Raw genomic sequence first — 15,702 nt, 5'->3', positions numbered from 1 at the left:
ACCTGAAAATACACATTTAGACTGATTCTTTGCTACGGACACACAAACGCAATCACAAACTGCAACACACACAAACTATTCAAACGGAGAAGAATTATGAATATGTCAATATGCCTACATGGATAATAACAGCTTTGAAGAAATGTGTGTTCCTGTTTGTGTGTCTCAGAGTGCACAGATACATTATGAGTGAGACAGCAGAGCCACGGGCAGATGTAGACACACAAAGACTCTTTGTCAAAGCTCTTTTTTTTTAAACAAGTCACGACACCACCCAGAGAGTGACTGATACCACTGTCATATCCACTCTGTTTGATACGCACTCTAATGGAGGAGCCACGTGGGATGTGACAATATAGTTGATTCCACACTGCTGCACGGGTGGCCTCAGTGTGCTCCACCTTTCATGCTTCACTGAGAATAAACCTAATAGGTGGCTATTTTATTATTATGCTTGCAACAGGTGATAAAACGTTGTGTACCAGGGTAAAAAAAACCATCATGTGTGAATACAGCAATTTTGGGAATAACTGAAAGTGGCTGTAGTTATCAGACTACAGAAAATGCAAATGATACTAAAGAAAGTCAATAAAGCCTCAGCGTTACCTAAACATATGCAGAGTGAACGCTGGATGTTCACAAGCAGCACCTTAGAAAGAGCGAAATCTCTGCAGCTCCCTCCAGTTGACTGCAAGGACGTTAATGCTTCTCTTAATGCCGTACATACATCAAAGTCTACTTTCTGTTTGTGTTCTTTGTACATCAACCAATAAATTGACTTTTTGTCTTTCTGCAAACACGGGACTCTACTCACTCTCTTGTCTATTTACGTGGCTCACAAGATTAATAATCAGCCACTCTACGCAGTAATGTGCGGTTAAACCTTGGAAGCACACGACATGTGATGTTCATTAAAGTTAATTTAATAAACAAAAGTGACACTTCATTAAATGAATATATTACAGCAGAGTGCAGTCAGTAACCAGCAGAAAGTCAAAGTAATGCTAATAATTACAGATTTAACAGTAAGATGTTTAATAATTAGAGGTTTGTGCTGCTGTTTAAAGTCAACTAATGGTCAAAGAGTCATATGGAGTTACATATACATATACACAGATCAGGTATAATATGATAACCACCTGCCTCATACTGAGTTTGTCCCATGGACTCCATTAGACCGCTGATTGTGCTCTGGTATAGTCCAGAGCATAATCAGCATAATGAGTGGTGATGTGGGGCCTCCATGGATGGGACTTGTTTTTCAGGCACATCCCACAGATGCTTGATTGCATTGAGGTCTGGGGAATTTGGAGGCCAAATCAACACCTCAAACTCGTTGTTGTGCTCCTCAAACCATTCCTGAACCACTTTTGCTTTGTAGAAGTGCGATTTCTGCTGCTGAAAGAGACCTCAGCCACGAGGGAATACTGTTTCCATGAAAGGGTGTACATGGTACACGTCAAAGTAAGACCCAAGGTTTCACAGCAGAACATTTCCAAAAGCATCACACCTGCTGGTTTTCTTCCCATAGTTCATCCTTGTGCCAGGTGTTCTCCAGGTATGCACATGCACCTGGAGAACAAACAAACACATGATGTACAACAAACCGTGATTCCTCAGAGCAGACTAATTACTTCCATTGCTCCATGGTCCACTCTGATGATCAGGTAGCCATTGTTGGTGCTTTCAGCAGTGGACTGGAGTCAGGATGGGCACTCTGACTGGTCTCAGGCTCTGCAGCCACACACACAAGAAACTGCGCTGCTCGGTGTATTCTAGCACAGTTTTGGTATCAGAACTAGTGTTAACTTTGTGAACAATTTAAACTACAGTAGCTCAAGTGTTGGATCGGACCACACAAGCCAGCTTTCATTCTCTATGTGCATCAGTGAGCCTTGACCCTCCATGCTTTAGAGACTTATTTGCCTTACTGATTATTGCTTTTAGAAATTAATGTGAACAAAATACCTTGCACAACAACAAAAACAATAAAACTGAACATGTTTATGCTAGAAAGATTACCATAAAGAAAGTATGTTTGTAAAAACCATAATTCGTTTCCCTATAATTATAATACACTTGGAGGTATTCATAACACTTTCTGGTGGTAAGTGTTGTCAGGAGGTCCAGCAGGTCAGCTACTAAATCAGAAGGTTGGTGGTTCAATCCCTGGCTACTTCAGGCAAGGTACTAACCCCACTTTGCTCTCTGATGGGGTGTGAGTGTGTTTGAATGTTAGATAAAAAGCACTTACATAGAGAAGAACTGCTTGTGTGAACTGGTGAGTCAAGTGGTGCAAAACATTTTGAGTAGTCAGGTAGAGTAGAAAAGCACTATATTTACAATTCCACATACTTCACTTCTTCCACATTTGTCATGTTACAGCATTATTTCAAAATGAATTCAATTAATTTTTCACCTCAATACTCTACACAAAATACACAAATAAAAATAAAAAATAAAATACAAAAATATAACATGTACAGTATTCACAGCCATGACAGTCAAAATTGCATGGAGTTTGCCAAAAGTCACCTGAAGGACTCTCAGACCATTAGAAACAAAATCTCTGCTCTGATGAAACAAAGATTGGCATCGTTGGCCTGAATGCCAGGCCTCATGTCTGGAAGAAACCAGGCACCACTCATCACCTGGCCAGTACCATCCCTACAGTAAAGCATGGTGGTGGCATGTATCATGCTGTGGGGATGTTTTTGTGCAGCAGGAACTGGGAGACGAGTCAGGGTTGAGAAAAAGATGAATGCATCAATGTACGGAGATGTCCTTGATCATAACTTACTCCAGAGCACTCTGGAACTCAGATGGAGCAAAGGTTCATCTTCTAAAGGGCAATGACCCAAAGCACACAGCCAAGATAACAAAGCAGTGACTTTGCTACCACTCTGTGAATGTCCTTGAGTGGTCCAGCAAAATCCCAGACTTAAAACTGATTCAAGATCTCTGGAGAGATCTGAAAAGGGCTGCACAGCTCCCATCCAGCCTGATGGAGCTTGACTTGTTCTGCAAAGAAAAATGGAAGAAACTGCCCCAAAACTTTTAGCGTCATACTCAAAAATGGACTGTAATTGCTGCAAAACATTCTTCAACAAAGTATTGAGCAAATGACACGTGGGACTTGTTTTTTAAAGTGGTTTTGAACAAAATGTGGAAGAAGTGAAGCACTGTGAATTCTTACCAGATCCACTGTATGTAATACCACTTAAATTAGATGATGTGTTTGGCAAAGATGTTCAAAATTTGGACTGGAGTCTGCAAACATCTCTATCCCTAAAATGAATTGTGAACAAAAAATATCTGTGTCCTTATTAAAATGTACTAAATTGGTGACTTACTTTCTCTACTTATCAACTGCTAAGTATTCACTTTAAGTATTTCCATGCTAATCAATAAAAGAAGGACCAGTTGTTTTTTGTTTTATTCCACAGTAACTACATAATAATGTTTAATATCACGTAGAATTCGTTCACGGCTTTGGTCGATAACCTTACACAGAACGTTAAATAAAACATAGAGGTTTTTGCCAACTCACTTCTCCATGCAGTGAAACTCTTCCGGCTGACACATTTTTGTCCTGGAGTGTTGCCGTACTGTGACGTCACTCGATAGCGACGAGCAACAATGGTAAGTGAGCAAGCAATTTTCTCTACGGCTCTTAAAATTAAAATATTGAAACCTATTATTTGCTACTTAAACTTTATTCTTCTAATTTTAAACTCCAGTATACGCGCTGCCACGTTCTTTCAGACTATTTTATGTATAACATGTGGAGTAAAAATGGAATTAAACATAAACATCAGTCTGCTAGCGAAAGGAAAGGCTAGCGACATTTGCTTTTTTCCTCGGGTGTCGTTGTCGAAGCTCTCAGTCATCTAAGCCATTCATATTTTCGATCGATGATTTCATCTATTTTTCTAATGTTAGTAATGTTTTAAAAAGCACAACGGGTTCTCTGTTAAAGTTTGTTTTTCCCGTGGTGTAAAATAAAGGGCTAGCACTTTCCAGTTGCCTGTGAGGCGCTAAATATATCGCTGAGCTAACTGGTGATTTTGGCTTACAGATATAATCGTCTGTAAGAGACAAAGTGAACTCGTTCTTTAATTTCTACTGTGTTAACACAAGTGTGTTTTTCTTCTAGGGACAAAGCCAGAGTGGAGGCCACGGTCCAGGAGGAGGCAAGAAGGATGACAAGGTGAGAATGCCAGCTGATTGTTTTGGTAGCAAAGGTTTATCTTTACAGTGACGTCTGAACAAGTACCTCGTACCTTCTTGTCACTATTTTTTATTTCCAATACTGTGCAAAGGTTTTCATGCCACATTTTACTTCTAATGAGCCAGACTTGTTTTTTTAATGTGGCATGGTAATGAACCCAACACAACCAACACAGTAAAAGCATTTGTGGATAGAATATTACGCAATGGAACACCATCAGTCAAGGATTGGCCTCCACAGAGCCTGGACTTAAAATATTATTTAAACTCTGTGGGATAATCTTGAAAGAACAGAAAAAATATGTGCATTTTTCTCCATGACTGTACAACAGACGAGTGCCAAATGAAAGACATGAAACTGAATTCTTACCTCTAAAGTGAGGGGATCTGGTGGCTTCCTTACATAGTGGGTTGCATTTTGCTGGCGTCATGGTTTGAGGAAATGGATTGTATGTATTGGTATGTATTCAAAGGTCCTACATAATAGGCTGATAGGATGTGTTTATGTTGTTACATAAGTAGTTTGAGCTTTGAAACTGTATATAATGTTTCCCACGGTTAATTTGTTCTTTTTCTGCTAAATGAAGGATAAGAAAAAGAAGTATGAGCCTCCAATACCCACCAGAGTTGGCAAGAAAAAGAAGAAGACCAAGGGACCAGATGCTGCAAGCAAACTACCATTGGGTAAAGGAGTGAAAAGCTTTGCACTGGGAACAAAAATCTCTGCTGCCAGCTTGTTTTCCTGTAGATCAGAAAATTGACATTCATAATTACATTTTATTCCATGCTTTTATTCGATATTCTGTGTGAATTCATTGGATGCATCCCTGGACACTTTGTTTTTACTCAAGATATCATGGATAATTGGCAGTTTCTAAAGTTGAAATCTTTTCCTTTGTGTGACATAATATTTGTGGTTGTATCAACTGGGTTATATGCTGTGCATCTTTTTGACGTTCTGCTTGTTTGCTTTCAGTTACACCTCACACTCAGTGCCGCCTGAAGCTGCTGAAGCAGGAACGGATCAAAGACTACCTGCTTATGGAGGAAGAGTTTATCAGGAACCAGGAGCAGATGAAGCCCCTGGAAGAGAAACAGGAGGTCAGCATTTGCACCTCAAATACCACACTTCTTTCTGTGAAGCAGGTCTGGGTGAAATGAAGTTACCAAAAACAAAACAGTAGTGTTGGGGATCTTGTCAAAATTAATTATTAATTTAACTAATTTAATTAATTATGACCTCAGAATTCAAATTCATCATGCAGTACCACCTGAATAGCATCTGACTTCCAATGACTTCCTTTTTCAAAATGACAATGATCCCAAACACATTGCTGTGCAGTAAAAGCATATCTGGGTTAAAAACACACAGTGGAGCTTTAATTATGCTGAGGTCTGGCTTGTTTTTGTAACCCAGATACCTCAGCATAATTAAAGCAGCGTGGGATCATCTTGACAGTATTTGTACCTGACTTCATTTTGTGCTCCATGTCTGGATCAAATGAAGTTATTCCAGTGCTGTTTGTGTTTACAGGAGGAAAGGTCAAAGGTAGATGACCTGCGGGGGACCCCCATGTCTGTAGGCACTCTGGAAGAAATCATAGATGACAACCATGCCATTGTGTCCACCTCAGTGGGATCAGAGCACTACGTTAGTATCCTGTCCTTTGTGGATAAGGATCTTCTGGAGCCAGGCTGCTCTGTCCTGCTCAACCACAAGGTAATATTAATATTTTCTTATTTGGATTAGATTAGATTAGATAGAACTAGGGCTGCTCGATTATGGCAAAAATGATAATCACGATTATTTTCACTGAAATTGAGATCACGATTATTTGACGATATTTATTTAACCCTTTAAGACCTACCATAGAACCAAGTCCACCAGAGCTTATATTATTATTTTTTTTACATGCTGTAGTGCCATTTGTGGGAGCATTTCAAGTTGCTATACATCAATACAACTGTTATAGCCCATATTTTAATAATATGTATGCATTAAGTCCATAGTAATTACATAAATTGCAAAAAAGTGCAATAAACTACAAAAAAAATTGAAAATCGCTTTTGTTTTGTTTACATATATTTCTACTTGGAGAAATTTAAGAGGTTTATCCCTCAAAACTTTAAATACAATAAAGTTGCAAAAAAATAGTTTACAACAACAGGAAATTTATTTTGAGTGTCTTCATAGTTTTATTTTGGAGATACAGCAATTTTTATATACTGCAGGAAAAACAAAACAATCCTATGATGCAAATTTGCAAAGAAAACAGCAGGTGCATCATTTCACTGTGGGAAGTGTTACGAACAGCTGATCGGATCGGCAAAGCGTGTTTCTGGAATATTATGTTTTTGTTCCTGCAAGCGCTTTTTATGCAATTTTTGCAAAGCTATATGTGGAACGAAACCGTGACCGAGGACAAGCTGATGGCATCAGATGTAAGTACAACTCCTCCGGTTTCATATGCAAAACAAATTATTGCGCTAGCTTACACGGTTCAGGTTCTACAGGGATTTAAAAATAGTTACGCAAAACGGAGCGTGCTGCTCTGACCGGCTTTAAAGGGTTAACAATGACTTTAAAATAATAATATAAAATAGTGTGCAACACCACTGAAGTTTGTTTTTTAAACTCTCTTTTCAACCAACGGCAGTCACTCTCCAAATAACTTCTGCTTAGCTTTCCGAGCTTCCCTCGGGTCCTCTTAATCAGCGGTCTCCACCCTTTTTTGCGCCACGGACGGTTTATGCCCGACAATATTTTCACGGACCGGCCTTTAAGGTGTCGCGGATAAATGAGGGAGGGGCTAATAATCGGCTCAGTCATTTTTAATGATCATTGAAAGCCCAGATCGTAATCGTGATTAAAATTCGATTAATTGAGCAGCCCTAGATAGAACTTTATTAATCCCTCGGGTGGGTTCCTCTGGGAAATTCGATTTCCAAAAAAGCACAGCACCGACAGAAGTTACAGAGTTACAGAATATTATATATATATATATATATATATATATATATATATACACACACACACACACACACACACACACACACACACACACACACACACACACACACACACACACATATATATATATATATATATATATATATATATATATATATATATATATATATATATATATATATATATATATATATATATATATATATATATATATATAAATACAGAGACAATATAAATAAAATATACGAAGGGGATAAATAGAATAAATAGGAATAAAAATACAAGTGAATTGCACATTTCAAGTATTGAGTCTATTGCACCGTTGACTATTTACAAAAGTATTGCACAAAAGGTATTGCACAGTGAGGTGAAGAGGCACTACAGCTTAGTTGTTCCCCCCTCCTTTGTCCTCCTGTTTAGAGGACCAGTGAAGACCAAAAAAAAAAAGTGTTAATGAACTTCCCAGCAGTGTTTTTGACCCAACTCCACCACCTAACTTAATACTCATTGACCTTGGGTCAGTGAGTATTAATCAATTCCCCAAAACTGAATTTAGCTGACCTCAAAAATTCACACTAGTTGTCTTGTGTTTGTATATTATTGTAGGTTCATGCTGTGATCGGGGTACTGATGGATGACACTGACCCCTTGGTGACGGTGATGAAGGTGGAAAAAGCCCCACAAGAAACCTATGCTGACATCGGAGGACTGGACAATCAGATCCAGGAGATTAAGGTACACTATGACAAGAAGCCAGAAGCCAAACTGACGTCTTATAGTGAAGTGCTTCTTTTTAGAGATTAACTGCATTTTTAAACAAATTTCTAACAGGAGTCAGTGGAGCTGCCTCTTACACATCCAGAGTATTATGAAGAGATGGGCATTAAGCCTCCCAAAGGAGTCATCTTATATGGACCACCTGGCACAGGTAAGTCTCTGAACTGTGGGTTTAGGCTCTTAAATTTTTTTTCTCCTGCCAACAAACATTAGTGTCCACACTGATATCAGTCATGCTGTAGGGAAATAATAACCTATGAAATCATTTTAGTGGTTTTGTGTCATCTCTCCATTCATCCTACTTCTTAGAAGTTTTAAGATCCTTTTCAGATCTAACCTTTAAATATTAATACTTTTCTGTAATTTTCAAACTCCACTATAAGGCACTATAATATGATATTCAGTGTGAAAGAAAGAAAAACTCTGCCATCAGTTCTTTTTAATAAAGTGTCCAAAGATCAGTTTCTGCCTTTAAAAAGAAGTGATAGTCCTGTTTACTGTTGTTGTTGTTGTGGTGGTGATTGGTTGTACAGTGAACTCCACCACAAGTGTTTATAATATTTTAATCGCTTAATGTCTGCTCAGAAATCACACGACACTGTTTGAATATCTCATTTTATGAGTTTACATAAAATCTGTTCTTGACTGAAGACGATGTCAGCAGCATGTCCCAGCACAATGACTGGGACATGCATTGTGCTTTGACTTAGCTGTAAATTTCACTGTCGTGTCTGGAGCTCGCTGGTGTTTTTTATGAGGCGCTGCATGTCATTGCCGTTTCACGTAGAAAGATGCTTTGGGCTGCTTTCCTGCCACGAGGGGTCGCCACAGCAGACAGCTCTGCATGTTTGATCTGGGAGAGTTATACGCCAGATGCTCCTCCTGACACCTCCCCAGTGGGGCTTTGTCTCTCCTGCTAGAATTGAACCAGAGATGTTGAAAAACACAAAGCTAGAGCAGGGCGATGTGACCAAAAATATTTATCACGATATAGATTTGAAAATTTGCGATAACGATATAATTGACGATATAATTGACACTAGACAAAATACTTTACAACTCCGCAACTTTATTAGTGCAAAAAAAAAAAAACCCCATCAATGTATTTTCACTTAAACAAGCAGCTGTTTTTTATGTGCATTTAAGTTATATAAAAATGTAACAGTGCAAATTCCTCGCTGACAGTTTAACCAAAAAACATTTCCAGTGGAAACTGGCCGACATATCCTCAGCATAACCATGTATAACATCCACAAAACTTAAAAAGAGGTTATACACACACAATACAGTAATATTATGTTGAAGCACAGTACGTATCACTCCGCGAGGCTCCGCCTACAATAGCCGTAATGCTCCGACAATCCATCAAGCGGTGCGGCTTCGTAGCTCAGCAAAGTCGTACTGAAACCTTTAACAGATTTTCGAGCGCCGTGTACATAAAATCGTTTCGAGGTCAGTAAACACAACCAGAGTTCATACATAAGGCACACGGGATTATAAGGGGCTCTGTCGACTTTCAGAAAAATCAAAGGATTGATTTTAAGTGTGACGTATTTTCCAAAAACACGGTAATAACGACGGCCCGCTAGCATGCGCTACCAGAAATAGTGCTTTGTTGTGTATCTGACGGACGAAAGCTGAACCAGTTCCACACCAGTGAAGCTGCAGCATTTTTACAAACCAGTTCTGGTTCATCCGTTTCATTTAACGATCTGCTTTCACCGCCATGCTTTTTCCGACGTGTGCGCATGCGCGTTTTACCCATATTCTATCGCGATATTTCATTTTTCTATCATTGCCCAAAATTATACTGGTATTCCCGTGAACGGTATGATATAGCCCAGCCCTACACAAAGCTATGTATTTTGGTACACTTCATATGTTTGGCTATTTATTCTGTAATTTTCAAGGGCGTCCAAACAAACATAGCAACATAGTTTCACAATTTCACTCTAAAAATGGTTGTCTTGAGGGGATTTTGAGAAATATCTTAAACAGAAAAATAATAGTACGGCGACTGCAGAAAGTTGACTTTCTTTCAGTGAAGGTATTTTTGTGTGAAGGCCATCGTGTCTGTGAACTGTGCAGATGATTGAGTTCCTAATTTAGCTGCTCAGTGTTTAATATTTTATCTTCAGAGTTCATAAAATCCTTTTAACTTCTAATAAAACATTTCCAGTAATGTTAAATACATAATGCATGGAAAGCGATAAAGCTAAGTGAGTAATACAAGCGAGTTAGCTGTGATTATGTTATGGAAAGCTGTGTAACTCTTTCCCCTATAAAGATTCCATCTGATGATCTCCCGTCTACCCGTAATGATGGGTTCTGACGCCTCAGTATAAATCAATAAAAACTTTGTTTGAGGACAATTAGAATAGAAAATTTACAAAAAAAAATTTTTCAAGGGTAGCTGCGTCGGCAGAGATCACCCTCACTAACTTCTGATGCAAAGCCAGTCGTTGTGTTCTGTAAGCAGGCCTGAAATATGACACAAACTGCACAAAGCTTAAAGCATTACTTTTAGGAGGCTTCCATAGGGGTAAAGAGTTAAGCCTTCTTAGAAACTGTAGCTGGTGATCTTTCTGTCAGCAGCCACAGGAAATGACATTTGTGTAATGAGCTCTTTGCAACGCCATTTTTACTGGAAATGTCCGCAATTGAATGCAGGCTCATGGTCACAGACTAACTGTTCTTCATGTTGCATTGAAATGAAAGATTAAGGTTCAAGTGAAACAGAGTCCAGTCCTACGCTGGACTCTGTTTCACTTGGATTAAACTATACTCTTTTAGGGAGTTATATAGACGTGTGGCAGGTATGTTTTACGCTTTCCTCTGTTATGCATGTACCAGGTAAGACACTACTTGCCAAGGCTGTAGCCAATCAGACATCAGCCACCTTCCTGCGTGTGGTGGGCTCAGAGCTGATCCAGAAGTATCTGGGAGATGGGCCCAAGCTGGTGCGAGAACTCTTCAGGGTAGCAGAGGAGCACGCCCCTTCAATTGTCTTCATCGATGAGATTGATGCCATCGGCACAAAGAGGTAAAAAGAAGCTCTGAAAGCATCGGCACAGTGATGCTTTACCTGTGCTGCTGAGGAGCTGGAAGGGGACGCCAAGGTGTTGATTAGTATGTGTGATAAATGGCGGCGTTTTTTTTATATACTTTCACAGCACATTAACAGTGCAAGGTGATGTGCTGCTGCAGGGTTTTCGTCATCTCAAGTACAGGATGCTGAGTTTATCAGTTACACTGCACAGTCCTTTCTTACACGTTTTACACTTCATTTCGCCTCTCACCCTGCTGCAGGTTGTAATAGTTCAGGTTGTAGTCTTTGCAATAGGAAATGTGTTTCTGTGACCACAGGCAGCTTGCACAAAGTGGTGGCTGCACAGTGTAGTGCTGCTAGGAAAATATGGCACTACTTGACATTAAAAGCTGCTCAGTTCCCTGATTTGTTTGTAAAAACTTTAAAGGATAAAACAATTCTGAGCAGTGTGTGTCACTGTTCCCATCCTCTGCCCATGTGTCTATTGTAACTGTTTTCTTTTTCTTTGCTTGCTGCATGTGCTGCTCTTGTTGAGCGCTGTGAGATCACTGCAACAAACAGACTTTGTTGTATGAACCTCAGACTGCAGGTTACTAGGCTGCACTATGATTTCGACAGTCAGTGCACCTCCTCCTCCTTTTCTCCTCGATGAAGGTCTACATTTTGTCCAGCACATTCTCCAGTTTTTATCTTGATTAATTCTCAGCCTTCACTTTAAGCTGAATAAAAGGTGCCACACAAATGAAGCCTGTTTGATGGAGGACCATAAGCAAGCCCATGACGGGAGACAATGTAGGGGATGCCTTTGATTTTCACATGGTGTGTTCACTGCCTGTGTTGTGTAGGTACGACTCTAACTCCGGCGGTGAGAGGGAGATCCAGAGGACCATGCTGGAGCTGCTCAACCAGCTGGACGGCTTCGACTCGCGGGGAGACGTTAAAGTTATCATGGCCACCAACCGGATAGAAACGCTCGATCCAGCTCTCATCAGACCCGGTCAGTACCAGTGTGACTGTCACCGGCCTTCCATCTTTATTCACATCCACAGTACTGTAAACTAGACTGACATTCAGGACATGGCTGCATTTTGTTGAGTCACTGCAGCGCTGCTTTTGGAAGTGACTGTTCATATTTTGTTCTAATCAGCCACGAGCAGTAAAATGTTCTTCCTCAGTGTTTTTCCAGAAAAGACTCAGTGCTGTCTAAGCTTTAGCAAACACTGCTCCAAGTCCTGCTTACGAACAGTGTTGGGAGTGTCATGAGAAAAGTAGCTCCATAAATATCTTCCCTGCATTATTAATGTATGATTGATCACCTGAGTTTGATTAACAAGACGGTTTTTCTGTCGTACTCCTCAGGGAGAATCGACCGTAAGATTGAGTTTCCCCTTCCCGATGAGAAGACCAAAAGAAGGATCTTCCAGATCCACACCAGCCGTATGACAGTAGCAGATGATGTCACCCTCGATGACCTCATCCTGGCAAAGGATGACCTGTCGGGAGCAGACATCAAGGTAAGAGAAGACTACAGGCTTTTTTCTCTCTCTTTGGCACTCACACCTTTTTCTTCAGAGTACAAAGAAGCACAAAAAACAATAACTGAAGACAGAAACTGACACATTCTAGCTCAGCACAAGTTTTTCCCTCCCAGTCCTCCAGCTGTGATGGTTTGACCAAGTGAATGCTGTGAGGCTGAACTCGAACTGTATTGAATTTTCTGCTCAATGCAAACTTCAGTTTGCTCATTTTTTCCCTTCCATGCAGACTCTGCCGAACAGGAAATCCATTTTTAATTCACAGGGAAAATAATTTTTCACATTAAAACTATTTTTTTAAACTTTAAAAATTAGTAAACAAATAAAACTACCATGAAATGACTTGTTCAGTGTTAAGAAATTACCCCACAAAGTTTGCTGTTCACTTCCAAAAGCTGAAACTGTGGCTGTACTTGTAGACCTGACAGTTTTAGCTACCAGTCTATTAACCACTTTACTGCTTTAGCATTAGCTAACACCAAGCTCAAATTGTCTGCCAAAGCATTTAGATGGTTTTTAAATGTTTCACCCCATTACATTTTTTTGTGCATTTGTGTGAAAAATAGAAATCGATAAAGATGCTCAACCTGAAATCTGAATTGGCGTAGGGATCTCTGCTGGACTGTTTAAAACATGAGTGAAATACGAAGCATGTCCAGCCTCTTTGCATCCTAGCAGAGGAGCTGTGTCCTGCTTTCTTCATTTGCTCCGGCCTCGCTCTGATGCTGCAGCCATCTATTGATTGTGTGAGGGCTTGGCGGCGAGCCAGTTCACACTGTGGCTCAGCAAAACGAGGAATAAAATGAGCAGAAAAGGCTGCTTGAAGGAAAGCAAGCGGGGGTTGATTTTCTAAATGATTTTCACATCAACACTTAATTAACTTTATTAAGTTCCCCGTTAAAAAAAGACCTGGCCCAAAGTGTTCGGATCACTCACACAGCTTTGCTGCCCTCGTGTGGAGCGTGGCAGAATGACACATGGAGATTTCTTGGATGACATTTAAATGGAAATGTTTGGGAAGCAAACAATGAGTTTGAATATTAGGGATGTCCTTTCTTTCCTCAGACAAACATTAAACATTAAGGCTCTGTCTGACTCTGACTGACATGACTGTTCATGGTCAGTTTGACATCAAGTCAAGCCACAAACAACCGGCTGTTTATTTATTATAGCTCGTACCGCTTTGTCACATATTTGTATCGAATTCCTTCAAGTAAGCCGTTTTCACGTTCTATTTAGATGTTCGTAGGTTTTGCCTGAGATTATTCAATGAAGCATTTATCCAGGAAGATAAACTTAAGAATCTAAATAACAGCACAAATCAGAGCTGTTATCACAACCAGTCTACGTTATTTTTAGACTGTGTAACGTGCTTGTTTTTCCTCCAGTTTGACTCTTGTTGCTCTCCCTGTGTTTCCTCCTTTCATCCTCCAGGCCATCTGCACAGAAGCAGGCCTCATGGCTTTGCGAGAGCGCCGAATGAAAGTCACCAACGAAGACTTCAAAAAGTCCAAGGAGAACGTTCTGTACAAGAAGCAGGAGGGCACGCCAGAGGGGCTTTACCTCTAACCTTGAAACATTTTTGTTTTCTCTCATCCTCCCCACCCCATCACTATCTATCGCTGTGTGAAAGAGAGGAGGCAGCAGCTGAGTCGCCTCCTCAGAGAGTTTGATATATTTTGTGCATGTCATGTCTGGCTTATCCCGCTCTCCTTTAACCGTTACGTGTTAAAACAATAAATGACAAAATATAATATCTAATCACTGCGTGTTCTCATCACTTTTTCTTTCACTTTGCTGCAGCAGCATCTGCTTCCTTTTCACTTCCTGTAGTCTTCATTGGTTGGCTACAACATTTTGAGATATTCACATGAATTATGAGACTTCTCCCGTTGACCCGAGTGTCATAAATAGTCCTGTTAATACACAAAGTCTTGTTTTGTGTGTTCCCCATACGCAGCACAGCACACTGGCTATTTAGAGATTCTCAGAATGTTTGGGATGAAACGCCCTGATTGTGATGTTTCACTCAGCCGTCACCTCCAGGAGCTGCATAATGTCACTGCACTAATGCCCAACTTTTTAAGTGTTTAGAGAATGCAGAGTGGGTTTTGGTACATGTTTATGTTTGTGCGCACAACCCCCTCCCCTATTTAAATCAGCCTCCAAGTTAAGTAAATCCAGCTAAGCTGCCCTTGCTGCAGTGTGACACACGGAGAGCGGCAGCGTTGATTTAATTCCTCTTGATGTGGAGCCATGTGCAACTCGCTGCTCAGCAGAAAGTGGCCCCATGCAGCACGGGCATCAAACCACTCACCGGGCTCCAGTGAGGACCGAGCTGCTGCTGCTGTTCTGCAGCCCCCTCCTCGCAAGCTCTCTCGCCTTATTAAATCAGTCACGCATTTCAACTGCAGCTCATTCAGCAAATGGAAGAATTGAAGGGGGTAAAAAAAGAAAAACATTTAAATCAAGCGCAGCGCGTTTGGGTGCCGGCAGATGGGTGCCGTGTTTTATAATGAGACATTTGCCCTGTCAGCTCAAGGCTGGGGTTGGGTATTAACAGCCCCCGTGAGCGCGTGCACACACACGCACCAATATGAGCTGATGCAGCTGGGTGTCGACACACTTTGATAGTTTCCATTTAATGCGCTCTCCCAAAAAAACAACAAAACCCCTGAAGTTCCCGCGTATTAGAGAAAAAAAAGAACAAAGTGCTGTATCAGAAATGCCTTTAATTGTCTTTGTGTTGGTTGGAATATTTAAATACTTATTTGCCTTGCAAATCTTGTATCAATGTATTTGTATATTTTAAACAGCTCAAAGTCTTTCCTAATGGCTGACTAATCATTCTCTGATACTGTCTCAGGTAAGCCCCACATATCCCCCGCCCCCCTTAATTTTTTTAAGAACATAAAGGTTTAAGGTGAGAAAAGGGGATCGTAAGGCATACATACAAAACAGCAATATTATGTTTCATATGCCATTTGTGCTGGAAAATAACCAGCAGAGCTCATGCTTTCGCCTCTGTGATTCTGCAAAGAGCAAACAATTTAAAGAAAAGACACAAATGTGTGAGAGAGAGTCGGAGAGATGCAAAGCAATAGCAGGAAAAATGTATATCTGCTTATGTAATGGCCATT

The 15,702-nt window shown here is 40.3% G+C and overlaps 1 protein-coding gene across 1 annotated transcript; it reads left to right on the top strand.

Annotated features, from left to right (window-relative positions):
• The first annotated feature begins 3,603 nt into the window (after positions 1-3,603).
• Positions 3,604-14,323, top strand: LOC146691506 (26S proteasome regulatory subunit 4). Its single transcript, XM_085431319.1, has 11 exons — positions 3,604-3,642; positions 4,157-4,210; positions 4,818-4,914; positions 5,207-5,331; positions 5,765-5,950; positions 7,808-7,936; positions 8,033-8,129; positions 10,832-11,021; positions 11,873-12,024; positions 12,387-12,541; positions 13,997-14,323. The coding sequence occupies exons 1-11, from the start codon at positions 3,640-3,642 to the stop codon at positions 14,129-14,131; spliced, it is 1,323 nt and encodes a 440-aa protein (XP_085287445.1). The 5' UTR covers positions 3,604-3,639; the 3' UTR covers positions 14,132-14,323.
• Positions 14,324-15,702: the final 1,379 nt, after the last annotated feature.

The sequence above is a fragment of the Copadichromis virginalis genome, linkage group LG15 (genome assembly GCF_057382275.1).
Source record: "Copadichromis virginalis isolate Kocher_CV1m ecotype Utaka linkage group LG15, C_Virginalis_male_GT1.1, whole genome shotgun sequence".
NCBI lineage: Eukaryota > Metazoa > Chordata > Actinopteri > Cichliformes > Cichlidae > Copadichromis > Copadichromis virginalis.
Note: the sequence above shows the minus strand (reverse complement) of the source record. Positions and strands in the feature narration are given on the sequence as shown.

Excerpts from the sequence above, each read along its gene's own strand:
- LOC146691506 (XM_085431319.1), top strand. Across the intron at positions 4,211-4,817 it reads GAGGCAAGAAGGATGACAAG|GATAAGAAAAAGAAGTATGA; the intron begins GTGAGAATGCCA and ends TGCTAAATGAAG. Across the intron at positions 8,130-10,831 it reads ATATGGACCACCTGGCACAG|GTAAGACACTACTTGCCAAG; the intron begins GTAAGTCTCTGA and ends TGCATGTACCAG.